The following is a 19111-nucleotide window of genomic DNA, read 5'->3' on the forward strand; positions in this document are numbered from 1 at the left end:
AAGATTTAAGCATTTTCAGAAAACAATATACTTCATTGAAGATATAGTTTTTAAAAAATAGTTGACATTTATATAAAATTAAAATGTTTAAGAATCAATTTTATTCAGAGATTTTATGACTGATTCCAATTTATTGCTGACCTATAAACATCTATTAAGACAGCGAATGGGGAACCAGGGTAAAAATGAAATTATTGGGGGGAATAAGGAATTTCTCCAAAACCGAAAGAGTAAAAGTTTTCAATGAAATTACTGTGTTCCAAAATGATAATTTTATTTGGTTTGTCTATTATTTATTATTTTAATGAAACTTTTTTCATTTTCAGTGTAAAAGAATTCAATAAATAGTGTTTAATTTAAATTTGTATCAATTTTCTCCTTCTCAAAATGAGGGGGATAATATCGACTTACACAAATATATTTTGGGGTAATGGCTAAAAAAGTTCCCCACTCCCTGTGTTAAGACATTAATCCATGAGCTTTAAAGAGAATTTGTATATACATAATGTTTCCAAATATAAATCATCATTTTTTGTTAGATGCAATTAGGTCCTGAGATGGTATGGAAAGAGCAAGATATCTAGTTTAAAGCCTCCAGAGGGTCCATATAAAGAATTATAAATCATTGCAATCCCTACAAGTGTCACTGGATTTTCATAATGTAATTATTTGTAAAGCACAGTATTGCAAATATTATATTTAAAAATTATTGAAATACTACTTACAAATATTGATCCGGCAATAAAAGTTAATCCACCTGGAACAACTTTTCCTGCAATTACTATGCCCCAAACAAAACAAGCACCAATATAACCATCAATAATCTCACCAATGAACCAAGGACCTATAAAAAGATTAAATATTTTCAATAAAAAATTAATAATATATAATAATAATTGCTAATAATGTTTCTGTACTATTCCACTTCAAAAAGAAAAACTAGAATTTATTTCACAAGATAAATTATTAAAAATTAATAAATAAGTACTTCAACATTTATACAGAAATGCTTTTCTTGATATATTTTAGTAAGTCAGTCTAATAGAATTTGTTATAATTGGTGTCAATGGCACCCTGGAAAAATAGTAATTGATGCAAGCTTTAATGGAACTTATTGATGATTATTGTAAATGATTCCTTGACTATGGCAATTACCAATACTTTCTAGTAACATATTTTTCTTAATGATTTATAATTATTATTCATAATTAAGAGACAGAAGCAGGATTTTCATTAAGAAAAATATAATTTATAACACTTGCTATTTAAAAAATAGTAAAATTTACTAAAAATTCTGAAGTAGCTATGATTAGCACATTTGTATAAATTATAACAAACAGGTAATTTTTGACAGTTAACCAAAAATCAACTGGTTTACCAAACACATAGTTGTGTCTCATATAAATTATTACTTTAAGATTTGAATATCTGTACAAGAAATAAATGATGTTAATTATGTAGCATATGTATTAAGACAAAATATGAAAATTAACTTAAGCAGTGCATTCTGTTTTTCATATATGTTATGACATATGCATTAACACATCTATATTTTATTTGATATTCAAGATTCTGCTTAATCATACTACTCTGAAATATTCTGTAATGACCAATATTTCACACAGTTGTTTAGCAATTCAAACTTTATTATGGTTTGTCATCTAATATGATCTAATTTGTTATGTAAGCTCTGTATCATTACAGAATTATTAAAAGAGACAATTTTACTAACAGTCAATAAAAGCAGCATTGATAAGAATGTAGAAAGTAAATTCTTCTAGAGATATAAGATCAGGCATCATTACATAAAACTATCATCTATGTAATATTTGATAATATCTTGGTCTTTACCCATCATGGCTGACGTATGACACAACTTAATGTGCTGTGTCCTTTGATGGCATGTGTGTCATTGTGCCATTTTGCATAGGAATTTACTATGATAGAAGTTTAAACTATTGTGAAATGTCAATTGCACAGTGCTATAAAAAATGTGTATAACTTTTGTTACATACTTTACAGCATTAAATTTCAACTTAAAATTTAAGTACATAGCTGCAACTAAAAATGCTAATTTTCTAAATAACAGAAAAAAATTTGATAAATAGTATTTTAAACAAACAAATTGCTTGAAAGTATTAATAAAAACCCATTTTGCTCTTGCTCTACCATAAAGAAATAAAAAAAAACATGAATCTACAAATGGTTGTGACTACATGCATGGATACATAGCATCACAACTGACCTTTATGTGTCAACCACAATGGGTAACTTAACAGGAGATTATCAAATATTTGTGATCCCATTTCGAAAGATACGATTTAACAGTAAATTTTGTAATATTCCATTATATTATTATTATTAACTTTCACAGTTAATATTTCCATTGAATAAGTATTAAAATTTTGTAAATAATTTACATTTAATAATGATGAGATAATTTAATTAAATTTGAAAATTTAAGGATAATTTAATCAAATTTGAAAATTTCTAATTTTGAATAAATAACAAAATTTTCATAGATTAAGTATTGCAATAATATGTAAACTCAAAATTAAAGATTATTTAAACTTTGTTTTAACATAATATTTGTTTTAATATTCCTGATCTGTAAGACTTAATTTCTGCATCCATAAATCCAGTATAATAAGTCCTGTTAATTGATAAAGAACCAGTAGACGACATAAGTTTAAATTAAGATAAAGGACACAAAGGCATAATAATTAAAGATTATTTCTTCTATTCATTTTAAAATTATTAAAACACGAATTAAACAATTTAGTTATTTGTATTCTATGTTTTCTAAAAAGAAACAAGTTTGGTTAAAATTCTCTTATATAGTATACACTTGAATGACCCAAACATGTATAATAAACTTTTATAGAACTGTGTTTCCAATCATAAAAACAAGATCATAAAATGTTATCAGAATCACCTTTTCTCTGAAAGATGACTTTCATCCCTTGTACTGATGTCATTTATCACTAAGAGAGGAGACAAGAGATGTGTCCAGAATACAATCCCTAATTTAGCAGACTTTAAATTCCAATAATTTCATATTATTCTAACAACAGATTGACCAGCTGTTAGAGAGAGATTCAACCATTCTCACTTCAAAAAATTAATGGTCTCAACTAATTCTAATGTCGTGTATTTGTAGTATACCAATCCCAACATAATAGTTTTCTGAGGAAAAAAATTATATCTAATTTTTTTTGTCACTATCTGTTTTAAATTTCAAAATAATAGATAGATGTATTTATCTTAAGAATTTGCCAGAGTTTAATGTAAAAAGCATATCTGAAGTACAGATTCTTTTATAACTGTAAGACACACACACCTTTATGCTGAGAACTATAAATTTAAATTTAATCATAAAAAACAAACAGTAAGTAGAGGTACAGAAAGTTAGCAGTTAAAATTGTGTAGTTAAACTCCAAGTTAGAATTCTTAAAGGAGTGTCGGTTAAACGGCGTCTTTCCAGTGTCGATATGGCGGATCAGAATTCCAGAGGAATGCATATCCTTGCGAGAAAAAGTAAGAATTCTTTGCTTGAATAAATCAATTAAGAATGCAAAAAACATGAAGTATAGAGCGATTAAGGATCTGGTGGACCTGGAAGAACTAGTGTTCACTGAGGACCCGAATGCTTTGGCGTGTATCAATTTAAAGATAGTCGAATTAACCGACCGGATAGAAAGGCATTTAAATAGGAAGTACAGGAAGAAGCTACATTGGTTATGTTCAATGCAACCGAATAAAAAATCGAAGAAAGTGAAGCCAACCCCATACATTTTATGGGACCAGGTCCAAATCCCCCTGAATGTCAAACGCCTCCTAGAAAAAGGGCCTAATTATGCTCTTGACAATAATGGAAACTGGCGAGGCATGATAGCTGAAATTGAAAGGGGACTCCTAGGTATGGATGAGATCGAAAAAGAGTATTTTAGATGGAAAGCGGCGTTCAGAAGTGAGAAATGTGCAGGGAAACGTAATGAAGGGACAGATGTTAAAAGCGCGAAGAAATGGTTGACGGACAATAGTTTGGTAATCACCAGAGCGGATAAAAGCAAGCATTTGGTGGTAATGAAAAAGCAACGCTATGTGGAGGCACTAGAAGAGTATATAAGAAAAACGGAATGCGAAAGGGTAGAACATGACATAGTAAGAAAAATTGAAGGAAAGGTAAAAAGGTTGGAGAGATCTCCTTTAACATCAATCTTCCCTTTCCTGAAAGGTGCACACGTCACGAACCCAGGAGTACCCAGGTTGTTTGGTTTCGCGAAGACCCATAAAACCAACAAAGAAATTAGACCTGTGGTGGAGAAATGTAAGGGCCCCACGTATAAACTGGAGAAACGTATGCATTCGTATTTGTCGGAGTTGATTGGGGATTACCAATTTGTTACAAAGAGCCCGATGAGTGTAGTAAAGGATTTGCAGGAGTTAGCCTTAATGGATAACGAAGTTGGGTCGGTAATGGACTTCGAGAGTATGTATCCGTCAATCAAACCATCCTCATGTTTTGATGCACTAATGGAATTGTTATATGGCTTGCATCCGACGGCGGCAGCGTACCGTAAGGACCTGGAGATGATGGCAGATCTGGTATGCGGGCAATCGTTTTTCGTGTTCGAGAGTAAAATCTATAAACAGTTAAAAGGTGTCCCGATGGGCAGCCCAATGTCTGGTCTGCTGTGTGAATTGGTGGTAAGAAGAATGGAGCGCATCACACTGATCAACTTCAAGGAAGACATAATCTTGTACAGAAGATATGTGGATGATGTGCTTGTCATATGGAAGAACCACGCAAGGATACACCAATTCTTAAATGCCATGAATTCCAACGATCATGGCCTACGGCTAAACTTGGAGCAACTTAGTGGCGACGAATTACATTTTTTGGACATTGGTATTACATTTAAGAACGGAGCAATAAACACGAAAGTTTATATAAAGCCTACACACGACCCGCTATATATACCGTCAACATCCAATGATCCTATTACCTATAAACTCTCAGCATTTAGAGCGTTAATTAGAAGAGCGTTTCAATATTGCTCTAACATAATGGATACGATGCGGGAACTGGAGAGAATCAGGCAAGTGGCCAAGATGCTGGGATATGGTCCAAGAACAGTTGAACGTTTGATTGCAGCGTACAAGAATCCTAAGAAAAACAAGAAAAAACGAGATCTTACAAACGGCATCACGAAATTCACGTATAATAAGCGTCTATCCTCTGTTATGGAGTGTATTGCGAGCCACAGGAACAGCAATATTGTGTACAAAAGAGCTCCCTCGATATATAAATTACTAAGAAACGACAAGGAAGAAATTAAACGGAGTGAGCAGCCGGGGGTGTACTCGATACCGTACAGCAACGACCAACTAGGGATAGAGAAAGAATACATCGGGGTTACGACGAGAAGCCTAACTAAAAGACTTAAGGAGCACAGATATGATGTGACGAAAAGTAAATGCACAACAACGTTAGCAAAAATGGCGCAGACGGAGGGATCCGTTGTTAAATGGGAAGAAGCCAAAATCATAACACCTGTCCATTCGCCGACACTTGCAGCGACAACCGAAAAATGTGAAATTTATAAGTCCAGCTTAACCAAAAAATGCTTAAATTACAAAGATGCGACCATTTTACCATCAGCTTGGAAGTTTCTAATTAAAAAAGTCACAAGAACACATTAACTAGGCGCAAATGATTGCCTATAGATATATAGATATTGCTATGTTTACATGTACCATTGGCATGTTTTATTTTATTTATTTTGTTTTATTTATTTTTCTATGTTATTTATATTACATTTGGTTTACGTAGTTGAGCGCGTGAGTTCTATTGTAATCTATTTCAATTTTGAACGGGTTGTTCGAAATAGTATTCGAATATAGTTAACCTGATGATGGCCAGTGGAGTGGCCGAAAACGTTTGTTTTTTATGATTAAATTTAAATTTATAGTTCTCAGCATAAAGGTGTGTGTGTCTTACAGTTAAATAGAGTCTGAGTGAGAGTAGGAAAAGATTCTTTTATAACAAATTAATTTGAAAAATAGAAATTTAAGATATATCTATCTATCTATCTATTTGAAACAACCAAGAAAGAGTGAATTTTTATATACAAGTATATTACCATTTCATAACATACTGACACTCTTTTTTGTAACTATATATATTTCACGCACATGTAGCAAAACAATAAAAACATTTATGTAACTTTTTTACATAAATATTTGTACTATTTTATTTAAATAGCTGATGATAGCTTCAAGAAAGCCAAAAACATTTCTGCAAAAGTAAAAATTTTCAGTTGTCTCAACCCGATAATGTCTTTCTGTCTGGATTAAATACTGTAATCTTAATGTAATATGATTAGCAAAAATACACATTAAAGATATTAAAATTATGAAGGAATGCATATAGTTAATAATTTAAAAAAAATTAAATGCAATGTGATATTAAACAATCATTTCAATGACAGCAAATGGATTACTTTCTTAAATGCTAATAACAAATTAAATGTACAACTAGTAAGTAACGAGATATGTAATTCACTAAAATGTAATTTCTGATGATAAATTCATAACATAATTTTAAATGATTGTTATATTAACAATCATTTAACTTTTGTTATTTTAAGTTACTGAAAATTCAATTTAGTTTAAAGTACCAAATTTTTTCATATAATAAATCAAATTTATAATATATTCTTATTGTAAATAAAACAAAATATTTTTGATTATTTTCTCTAACACAATTGTTCACCCAAGGACAATGATGATCCATTTTTCTAACACAACATTGACAAACACTTCAATGATAAGCTCTTTCTGGTTTGATAATACAACATTTTGGACATTTATATACAACTTGACCTTCTCTCAATCCTAACTGTTGAGTTATTTGAAATATTTTTTATTTTGTCCTTATTAATTACAATATTTTAAATTCTTAAAGTGTGTGGGGTAAATAAAATAAAACAAAGATATTTATCTACTTACATGTATACATTATATATACTTACATTTATATAGTTATTTATTCAATAACTATTTAATTTTTTTAATTAGTGTAAACGAAAATATAAATTCAATTTCATAAAGTAATAACAATTAAAATATTTTTTACTTACCTATGGCTATATATACAGCTATAAAGATAATTGGCCAAAGTAAATGGTCCACTGAAGATAGTAAATAGAACTTAAATAGCCATCTTCTTATACAGTTACATTCTGCTCTTATTCTAATAAATCTTGCTAAATAAAAACAAAATTTTGAAAAATATTAAACTTTTTTAAAATAAAAATATTTTACTTTTTATTAATACAGATTGTCCTCATTTTGTGCCAGTGATGTGTTCCTGAAGGAGAACGTGTAAACAAAATTGGCACAAAGTAAATCCATTTTATTATAGAATAAACTGGAATGTATTCCAAGCATTCACAAATGGATAAAGAATATATATACATTTTTTCAATAAAAACATATTTACTACCAAAATTTTTACTAACACAAAACAACAATATGAACACAAATATGAAAATTTTTAGTAGTGAAAGGGTCACAGAGGAAGACAAAGAGTAGAATAAGGAATAAACTCGAATAAGTATTATATGAAAGATTAGATATATATACTATTTTAACAATAAAATATAATATAAATGTAATGACAGAATAAATATAAAGAAAATAATCAAAACGTAATAAGTAAATACATTTTATTAGATGTATTTAAAGGAAAAGTAATTACATTCACAAATTATTAGATGAACAACTATTTACATGATATTTTCCAACAAAATAAACTAAAAAAACTTGTTGACATCGTGCACATTTAACAAATCAAAGATTTTGACAATTATTCTCAACACAATTTAAACTGTCAGTGTTTAGCAAAGGAAAACAAACTTGTTTTACGTTTAAAAATTCACATTTTTCATGTACGATCTAGAAGCAAACCATCCATATTTAATCAAATTATTAAATGGTGCAGATAATTGATGATGAGGAATCAAATGTAATTTTATTATGTCATTTCTAGTTGTCCAAAACAATTTCATCAAAAAATCATACAAAATAATTGTATAGCATTTAAAATTTCTTTAGCTAAAAGTTTTATTTGTCTATGAAATCCAACATCTAAAAGTTGGCATATAGACATACACTTTGGTGGAATAATTAATATTTTGCATGAATTTTGATTTGTAGATGTTTGGAATACTGTATTATAAATATTAATATTTGTTTGTCCACTCCACGAGTCAATTATTAATAAAGAGTTTTCTGTAATATTTGGAGATAATACATCTTTTACATAGTTTGTAATAATTGCTGTAGATAATTTGTCAGATGAGCTAGCTATAACAGTTATGTTTGGGGCATTGAATAACGATGTTTAAACTCTAGGTCCAAAGGTTCCATGAGCCTCTTTGTAAGAAAATAAATACATTCCCTACAACTTGTCTGTTAGCATTAATTGAATATTGAACAGTGTAGAAACGTGTAACTTTATTATTTGAAGAATGTGCAAATCCAATGGTATTTTTTTCCTCCTTTATATGAAAGTGTTCTTGGTGAAATCCTTTCGTATGAAAATCCACACTGATCCGTATTGAATGTAAAGTTATGTGAATAATATGACAATAAATTTTTTACCGTTGTTTGAAATTGTGCAGCTTTTATTAAAATATCCTTTTCATTTACTATTTCTGTTTTATTTATAAGTTTTGTAATTTTTCAAGATACTAATTGGTATTCTTTTTTAAATTTTGCAACCCAGGAATCACTAGCTGTAAACTTAATTGAACTATTAAGCTCAAGAAATTTTTGTAATGCCCATATTTCTAATTGATTACCTTTAACAATTTTATAGCTGCCTCGAGCTTCATCAAACATTTGTTTAGCATGTTCTTTAATAATTTTTAATGTTTTGATTCTATGTTTTTGAGACTTAAATTGTTTTTCCCATTTATATAAATCACTAAAATGTTTTAATTTCTTTAGCTCCTTTCCATAATTTCCAAAATGGAAATTATGCACATTACGTGCATAATTTCCATTTTGAATGTTTCTTATGTAAGTTACGAATTTCTTCTTTCCGTTTTGTTGAGATTATATTGTTATCAGCTTTTTCGTCATCATTTGAATATCCTGATTCACAGTCAGTGTCTGTGTTATCAACTTCTTTTTCTTGAAGCAGACTTTTTTTTTCCCATCTGAAATATCTTTAATCAAATTATTATTTTCATTTTGACAAAACTCTTTATCATCTCTAATTACATAATTACTTAAAATATTGCTAAATACATTAGAAAGCATCTTAGCTACCTGTTTATCAATGTCCGAAATAATAGGCCTACAAATCTCTTCTGTAGGCCAGACATTATCACATAAACATTTAAATTCTGCTATAACGTTTTGAATATTTACATTTAAGTCTTCTCCCATTTTTGAAAATTCTAGAATTTATTCTAAATGTAATATTGCCATCTTCCTCCGTGACTCTTTCACTACTAAAAATTTTCATATTTGTGTTAAACTAATATAAAATAGTACGATATTTGATTGATATTAATCCTGATTAACAGTTTTAGTGAATATTACAAATTTAATATAGAGTTTGTATACTTTTAACGTAACTATTAACTAAATTTTATTAATATTTATTAAAAGACACTCTGACAGTTCCCTTGTTAGTTATTTTATGTCCAAAAGCAACATTGTAATTTTTTTGCCACCACCATGTTGATCTCGTAACAGTGCCATCAATTGCAACTGAAGTTGCGATCTATGACACTGCTATATGAGATCAACATGGAACTGGAAACTGGTTCAATGGAACTGGTTGCAAGTCATCTGTCGATAGCAACTAGGCTGTGTATTAAGCACCTTAATAAAATATATGGAACTTCTTTGCCATGCCTTTCTTTTCCTCTTCTTGAGAATTTCATAATAAGATGTTAAGACTTCATTTAAACTCCTCCTTACAAAGTCACTTTGCTTTCAGTAGTGTCCAATTAGCAACATTCTTCAATCAGTAAGTTGGCATTAGCAAAAACTTGTTTAAAGATGTCAGTAGTTAGCTTCTAAAATTATGGACTGATGTGATTTCTTAATAACCGAAATTCACTAGTTTCTTTTATTTGACAAGACTGTCTTGTCTATTTTTATTATTACACAATAACTTCATTTTAAAATGGTAAAATACCATGTGAATAATAAACACTTTAGAATAACAACAACAAACTGGCACTGTTTAGAATCACTATTAATAGTACTAAAGCAAAGTTGCTATTAGCATTGCCACCAAGCATGAAATAAATATTTGCATTTAGCATCTGAAAAAATATTCCACACATTGTGAAAAGAATTAGGTATTTTTGGAAAAATTTAAAACTAATTTTAGTATCAATTGGCATAAAATGAGGGTAGCTTATGTATTACATATTTATGTATTACAGTATTATACAGTATATCATATTTAATTGCCTGCAAGTATTTTAAATAATTCAAATACAGTTTAAAATAATTAATATTTTACAGATAAAAATTTTTCTATTTTCTTTCTTTAATTTTTCTCTTTCTATATAAATAAATTTTGATAGTTTTTTTAAAAATTTTGTTTAAAATCAAATTATTATTAATTATATTAATGCAAAACTGACAATTTTACATTAACGTTAGATGTGTTGTTATTGTATTATTAGTCAATAAATGATAAAGACGTAAGGATGAGAATAAACTAATGAATGAAGTATGTATTTAATAACTGTAATTCTCTAATAATATATAATCCTATTACCTATCATCAATCTAAAATCATAATTTAAAAATTTGTTATGTTGACTTGCCATTGTACAATTGTACCATAAAATTAGCTCTACAACTTTAACAGAAAGTAAATAAAAGGATAATTCAAATTCATAATAGAAATTTTTAAATCAGAAATATATTTACAATTAGTTAAAAAGAAAAACTCTTAGTACATAAAACTAATGGATGGAATAAAGCTTATGTACTTGTTATACTATAAATATACAAAATTTGATCAAAATTATGGTGAATGTATTTGCAATGTATAAAACATCATACAAAACTAATGGGTGGCATTTATGCCTGCTGTCTTTATACAGCTGGTGCATTCAAATTCAATTCTTTCACTGAGTTACATATGACTAATAAGTCATGTCTTGGTTTATTTTGTAATAAATGAACAACAGCTAAACAGAACTATAAATATAATACTTTACTTCAAACAACCACAGAAACACATTAAATCTTTATGACAGTTTAGTGAGGATGCTAATGATTCAAAAAACAGTTTAAAAATTATTTGAATGATTTCATGTCTGTTCTAAATCGATAAAAGACAAATTATAGGTGAAAATGAGATTTTAATCATTAAATTTCTCAGATTATTAACTCTGTGTATGCTCAAATGATTTGAGCAAACACAAAGTTAATAATCTGAGAAATTTAATGATTTAACCTATCTGATGTTGAAATTTTTCTCCATTGCATGTAATACCATATTGAATTTTTGTTGATGTTAAGCCTAACAAAAATTACACATTTTTGAAAAAAATAATCATGGCTATTGTATTATCCAAAATAATTTTTTATATTTTTTTGTGCATAATAAAAAAAATTTCAGACGATACAATAGCCACAATTATTTTTTTCAAAAACGTGTAATTTTCATTAGGCTTAACATCGACATTACTACTGACAATGAATAGAGATCAACTTCATTTTTTTAAAATAAAAACCCCAATCTTTTGTTGTATATTCTAATTCTACATATAAAACTAATAAGCTTTTATCTAAAACATAGTTTTCAATAAAAGCTAATAATCTGTAACAAATGTATATTAATGAATAATGTAGTTTGAATATGTGTCTATTTTAAACTATTATAAAACATTACAAAATAAATACAGAAATCTATTAGATTGCTGATGATAAAATAATTAAATTGGCAGAAGAGGTGAATGAATGCATTTGTCTCGCACATGACAATGATCAGTGTCACACATATCTGCCAATTTTTGACTGATAAAAAAAAATCATTACATATACACTGGAGGAAAATAAAATCCCAACACCAAGAAAGAGTTGCGCTAGATAAACAAAACTTGGTAGGCATGTTTTCATATCTGAAAGATGACGTCTGTTCAAATTCTGCACTAGACAAAGAAGAGTAGCGCCACTATGAACATGCAAATCATGTTTGCTGTAAATACATGATGTAAACTTGTTGAGCATTATTTATTGTCTGGATTGAATGTTGTGAGTTAAGGTTTGAGTCAAGAATGTCTTTAAGGAGACAAAGAAGCAGTATCAGCAGCTTACTGAGCTGAGTCTGAACGAGGCCGTGTAATAGGGCTATGAGAAGGTGGATTTTCTTTCCACGCTATTGCAGAAAGACTTGGCAGGTATGTATCCACTGTGCATGATTGTTGGCAGCTGTGGTCACAGGAATGTGCTTTCTCAAGAAGACCTGGGTCCAGCTGCATTTGCCACTACTGAGAGGGAAGACCAGACCACCATATTTGCTACATGGTTGTGGCACATTGTACTGCTTCTGCAGCAGAAATTAGAGCTTCTGTTGGCGCCAGAGTGACCCAGCAAACTGTAATAAATTGATTACATGAGGGACAGCTCCGAGCCAGACGCCCTGTGGCATTCATTCCCCTAACTCCAAATTATTGCCATTGTGACTTCAGTGATGTCAAGCAAGAGCTCATTGGAGGGCAGAGTGGAGATCTGTTGTGTTCTCAGATGAGAGCCATTTCTGTCTTGGTGCCAGTGATGGCTGTATGTTGGTTAGAAGGAGGCCAGGTGAGCACTTGGAACCAAGCTGTCTGCAGCATTGATACACTGGACCTACATTGGGAGTTATGGTCTGGGGAGTGATTTCATGACAGGATGAGCACTCTTGGCATTATCCCAAGCACCTTGACAGTAAATTTGTACGTCAGACTGGTGATTGAACTGGTTATTCTGCATTCATGAGCAATATTCAAGGGAGTGTTTTCCAACAAGATAACACTCGTCTTCATACCACTGCTGTCACCCAACATGCTCTACAGAGTGTCAACATGTTGCCTTGGTTTGTGAGATCACCGGATCTTTCTCCCATGGAGCACGTATGGGACATTATTGGATGACAAATTCAGTGTCACCCACAACCAGTATTAACTGTTACTGATTTGACCAAGTGCAACAGGCATGGAACTCCATCCCACAAAATAACATATAGCACCTGTATGACACAATGCATGCACATTTGCATGCTCGCATTCAGAATTGTGGTGACTACAACGATTATTAATGTACCACCATTTCACATTTGAAATGGATCTTCTCCTACATACTTTAACCTGTGACCTTAAAAATTCAATCAAATAAATATGTTACCTAGACAAATGCTTTGCCTGAATTTCATTCCTCTACACTAATTTTTTCTTAGTGTTGGGATTTAATTTTCCACCAGTGTATTTGACTTGGCTCTGCAACTTCTGGCTATTCTCTAACATTAAAATTAAAAAGAAAGGACTATTTTGAGTTACTCTTTCAGAAATCAAATTTCTATAACAAAGTGTCTGAAAGTACTAATGAAAGATTATTTCTTGCTACTAAAGATTATTGTAGTTGCTTCTAAAAGTAATACGACTGGTAAAGTACAGTACATGTGTAGCTAGTTAAGAAAACTATCTGAAAGGAAAGTAACTCAAATTTGTATTATATCTAATAATTTTTTTAAAAATGTATTTACTATATTTGTTTAATCAAACCTTTTGTAATTTGTATATATAAAAAAAAATATGAAATTCTAAAATATTAACAGATGAAACAAATTTAAAATATGAATAGCTACAAACAAATTACCAGCAACTTTATTTTACTGGAGCTTAAGAAAAAACTAGGGATAGTATTTTTTGAAAATATTTTATTTTTCTCAGATGTGACAGAAATTGTGCATGTGCAAATGTGATTAAAATAATATTTGCACAGACCAATAGATGCCTTCAATTTGAATAAAATTTTGTATTTACAAAATAAAAAATTCTTTTTGCAGACTAATTAAATACTAAATAAAGACTACGTTAAAAATAAAATAATTGTCTAGTGAAATCTTAATTATAATAATTAAAAAATTAAATTATATAAAACAAAGCACTAAAAAATGATTATTTTAAATCCAATGCCTTCAAATTAGTTTTGAGAAAATAATGCTGCATTCTTAGTGACTATGAATCAAGAATGCTAATATACTGGTAAGAATTTACATATTGAAAGATATCATTTAGCAAAGTCACAATGAAGCATCTGTATATTCAGATTTTAATAATACTCTTTGAGCATAAATTCTTAATTTTCAAATTTTGTTTCCAATAGTAAGAAAATTTGGAAATAAAGATATATAAGGGATAAACAACATAATTTTCTACTTACTTTTCCCATAATGATGCAAACATCTCAATATACATAGTGGTATCACAGCAATCACCATAAGAATACTAAAAATAGTTTGACCCTATTAAAAAAAAATTTTTTTAAATTAATATATTTTGAATAATAGTAACTGTTTACACATACAACCTAATTATATATATTAATATTTGAATCTTAACATATCAATCTTTTATTATTTGAATTGTTAACTTAAAGAAAAAGCAAAGAGAATCTAAAGATAACAAGTTTTGGAATACTTTTAAATTTTATTTATCTCCTTTTTTAAAATTATTGTAACTTGTTTAAAAGCTCAACAGAGTAAATGAGCTACTCACATTAGTTTAAATGAGAAAGAAATAGAACAAACAATCAAATCATCATCATCAGGATGTAAAAATCATAAAATAGGGACGTTTTCGTAGACATTCACATCAAATTTTTAGTATAATTATAACTAATTTATTCTCCCAATAAAAAAACGTATTACAAAATGTCAAATGTTACTTACGTTTTTAAATCAAAAAGAGTATTCACAAGCTGCGAAACTACTGAATATAAATTATTTTCATTTTATCTAGTTAAAAGTTAACTGTTGTAATAAAGGTTTGTAATCTATAAACAAAAAAAGTTTGATATAATCCTGCCAGATATCACAAATTATATTTTCATACAGAAAAAAGAAAAAAAAACATAAACATGTGAACGCTTTATGTTGTAGTTTTGAAAAAAATTAAATTTTGATAAAGTTGACCAAAAAATTGTTTCATAATTTCAGCTTATTCATTGCAAAAAAAATAAAATTTTTTCATCAAAAGCAGATAAAAGTTTAAAAATTTTTATTCAAAATATTATTAGAGAAATTAATAAGATGTCAATGAGCCTTTAGAGTATAGCCAATATGAAAAAAATAGTATTAAAGCCAAGCAATTTTCAACTCATTTATTATATGTGAATTCTAAAGAAAATAAAATTGTTTTACTAAAATTTTGCATTAAAATGAAATTTAAATTATTGTTAAAATTATACAACTTCCTTAGCAAATGCAAAAACAACTTAATAATATGAACAAAATCATTTCTAAATTGTTCAGTTAATCAAAATCTTTGCATAAATTTCATAGATCCTAAACATAGTTCCCTCATCAAATTCTGCACATTAATTTTGAAAATGCCACACGAAAGTCTGCACTATATTTTAGAGAAAAGGTAAATTTACAACTACATAAGTTTGTGTTGATTATAAATTTTTACAAGTATGTATGTACAATTAGTTATTTTAAAACTATTTAATCTAACTGAATTTTCAGAGTCTATATTATTTGCTGTTTCAAAAAAGTAAATAAATATTTAATTTAATAGGGAAATTAGTTTTGCATTATGTAAATTGTTTATATTTTGTGTACAAATATAATAATGTTTAAGAGTTTGATTTATAGCTAGAAAGACATTAATAATTTAATTTTACTCATTTAAGATGATTCATAGTAGGATAAAAAAAAAATGTTAAACATTACTTAATACAATAATGATTAAATGTTAAAATTAATCAATCAATAATTGATCTACAATTAAAAGAAAATAATAAACAATAATTAGAAGAATTTCATTTTTAAAAAACTTTACAAAAAACTCACTATTGAAATATGACCCATAAGAGCAAATCTGGCTCCAAGCGGAAATATGGGACGTGAACCATCTAAAGAAAATGATTGTTCTATGATTTTCTCTCGGCCTTTCTTATCCTGAAATTTTCAGTTTGAAAACATAAAATCAAATGTATATAACACATTTATAATACAGTAAAATCCACTTATTATAATCACTTTGATACTTGCTTCTAATAATAATTATAATCAACTGATAAAGAACCTGCACAAAACTTGCAGAAAACGGATTTGGTCAAATCATTGATATTTTTTAGTTCTAGTGGTCCTGATTGAAAGTCTCTATAGACACAAAGCCAAAAAATGGACATTTTCTGAGTTATTGAGCATCCAAGATGCAAAAACAGCATAATTCATGCATGTGTTTTGAATGAGGAAAAAGCTACTGCAAGAGTTTTGGGACATTATGCTTCTCCCAATGTCAGCAAACACTGCTGAATAGTTGGCAGAGTCATGGAACAAAAATAAATATATAATAATAATATTTTTCAGAATTACAAGAAATACAGCAGTATAAAGAAAGAGGTATGAGGGATGAAAACAATGGGAGAGGAGAACCAACCTATTTGACTGGCACTTTGTTCAAATTATCTGTGTTAGCCATAGATATCAGTTGACAAAATCAGCTTCCATGTCCCTTCAATGATAATTGTCTAAATATGGCTGTGAAGCCTTAAATCTTTTTTGTTTAAAAATACAATATTATATGTTTTCAAACATTATTAATTTTTAGCACATTATCTCAAAATCATTCATTATATGATATCCACGGGTTTTATTCTCACACCATTTCAGTTCATACTGCACTAGTAGATACAATGTGCTTCATTAAGTGATACATGAGCACCCTTCTCTCAAGACACTTACTCCTCAGACTTCATAACAGTTGAAAAGAAACTCTGTTGAAACATACCATTTTATATTTTAGAATAAAAGAGATTTAAGGCTTACAACCATATTTAGACATTTATCATTGAAGGGCATGCACAAACTATACTGGGTTTGCATTTTGGATGTTTGATAACTCAAAAACTGTCTTTTTTCATTGTGCCTATAGACTTTCAATTGGAATCAGTAGAACTGCAAAATATCAAAGATACAGCCAGAATTTGTAATTATATAAGAAAGTTGCAGCATTTATATGTTTGAACTGAATAAACACTTATTCAGTTCAAACATATAAATAAACACATAAAGTTAAACACTTTACCTTGTAAAATCAGCCTTCCTCAACAGAGACTTGGAGGAAATAATATACATGGAACAATTGCAGGGTTTCATAGAAAAAAAAAGCCAAGAAAATCTAGTAGTCAAGCATAGCATAGCATAGCATCTACAGTTTAAAGTAATCTGCAAGAGCATGGGATAAGAAAGCCAATGCTACATTAAAAGGCCTTGGGTTTGTGCCAAGCAAAGCAAATGCAAGTTTATACTCAAGAATAGAAAAGGATGGTCCATTAAAATATATCTTCTATATGTCAATGACATTATGCTAATTTTATATTATTTTTTTCAGATTCTACTGGTGATGTTCAAAAAAAAGTATATTTTAGTATAAAAGATTCAATTGTTAAATATTTCTAGTCAAATGCAGCTAAAATACAAATTCTTCCTAGGAAGAAAATCTTTTAAAGTTGTTGTTATAATTATTATATCATTACTATATTTGTTGTGTTATGTGAGATATACTCAGTTAACACCGGTGTTTGTGTACTATGCCAGACCAAAGTCAAGGCATAGTAGCCAAAACAAAAATTAAAGTGTATCAGTGTGTGTCTGTATTCAGGAATTTCCTCACAATATGAAATGTATTCAATATAGTGGCTTTCTTAATGTGATGTATGTATTTCTATTCAATTGTAATGTTCCCAGGCTTTTGTGTAGCATGTGTGGTATGACACCCATAGAGGAGAGAACAACAGGTACAATAAGCACCCTATCCATCCTCCACAGATGCCTTATTTCCTGGGCAAGTTCTCTGTACTTGCTGATTTTTTCAGTGCATGTGTTTTGTACATTGTGAGTGTTTGGAACAGATATGTCTATAATGTATGTGATTTTATTGTGTTTGTCAATGAGTGTGATGTCTGGTCTGTTGTGGTAAATTGTTTTATCTGTGATTATGGCTCTGTCGTAGTATATTTTGTGCATGTTATTTTCCAATACTGTCTGTGGAATGTATTTGTAGTAGGGTTCATGGATGTCTACTAATTTGTGTTTCTTTGCCAGCTTTTGGTGTATTATATTTGCTACTTGATTAGATCTATGTAAATAACCTGTCTGTGCCAAGAGCTTGCAACCGGAAGTGATGTGTTGTATAGTTTCTGGCATGATATGACATTTTCTGCATGTGTCGTTTGTGAGTATTGTATCTTTGAGTATGTGTTTTCTGTAGTTTTTAGAATTTATGACACTGGTGGCTGTGTACTATGCCAGACCAAAGTTAAGGCATAGTAACCAAAACAAGACAAAAATTAAATAAGTGTGTTAGTGCGTGCATGCATGTGTGCGTGTGTGTCTGTATTCAGAAATTTCCTAACAATATGGCATGTATTCAATATAGTGGCCTTCTGTTGTGTGATGTATGTGTTTCTATTCAATTGTAATGTCCCCAGGCTCTTATGAAGTGTGTGTGGTATGACACCTGTAGACGAGAGAATGACAGGTACAATAAGAACCCTGTCTATCCTTCACAGATGGCTTATTTCCTGGGCTTATTATAATTATTATTATATCAAGTATGCATTAATTCACTAATATATAAAGAAAATAAGATTCATCTTTTGATTAGAATAAGTCATTTATGGAGTAAGCATAGTATGGTTAGCAAATGATAATATTTGATAAAATTACTTTGACCAATTTAAAATCAATTTTATCAACATTGTGAGAATTGAATCAACATGAATATTCATAACACAAAATAAAGTCTAAATTAAATTTCAATTTTGTTAAAAAATTAGTTAATGAATAAAA

At 29.2% G+C, this 19111-nt stretch overlaps 1 protein-coding gene across 2 annotated transcripts in view; it reads right to left on the reverse strand.

Moving 5' to 3' along the window:
• LOC136983639 (transmembrane protein 62-like) overlaps nucleotides 1–19111 on the reverse strand; it is a 59943-nt gene that overhangs the window by 7271 nt on the left and 33561 nt on the right. The window contains exons 10-13 of one of the 2 annotated variants that reach the window (XM_067280439.1): nucleotides 16106–16213; nucleotides 14473–14554; nucleotides 7146–7271; nucleotides 726–844 (exon numbers count right to left, since the gene is read on the reverse strand). In XM_067280439.1, coding sequence (XP_067136540.1) covers nucleotides 726–844; nucleotides 7146–7271; nucleotides 14473–14554; nucleotides 16106–16213 — 435 coding nt within the window. The remainder of the gene's footprint in view (nucleotides 1–725; nucleotides 845–7145; nucleotides 7272–14472; nucleotides 14555–16105; nucleotides 16214–19111) is intronic. The other variant, XM_067280440.1, reaches the window with a different exon arrangement.

The sequence above is a fragment of the Centruroides vittatus genome, unplaced genomic scaffold (assembly GCF_030686945.1).
Source record: "Centruroides vittatus isolate TY-2023 unplaced genomic scaffold, ASM3068694v2 contig_884, whole genome shotgun sequence".
NCBI classification, from domain to species: Eukaryota; Metazoa; Arthropoda; class Arachnida; order Scorpiones; family Buthidae; genus Centruroides; species Centruroides vittatus.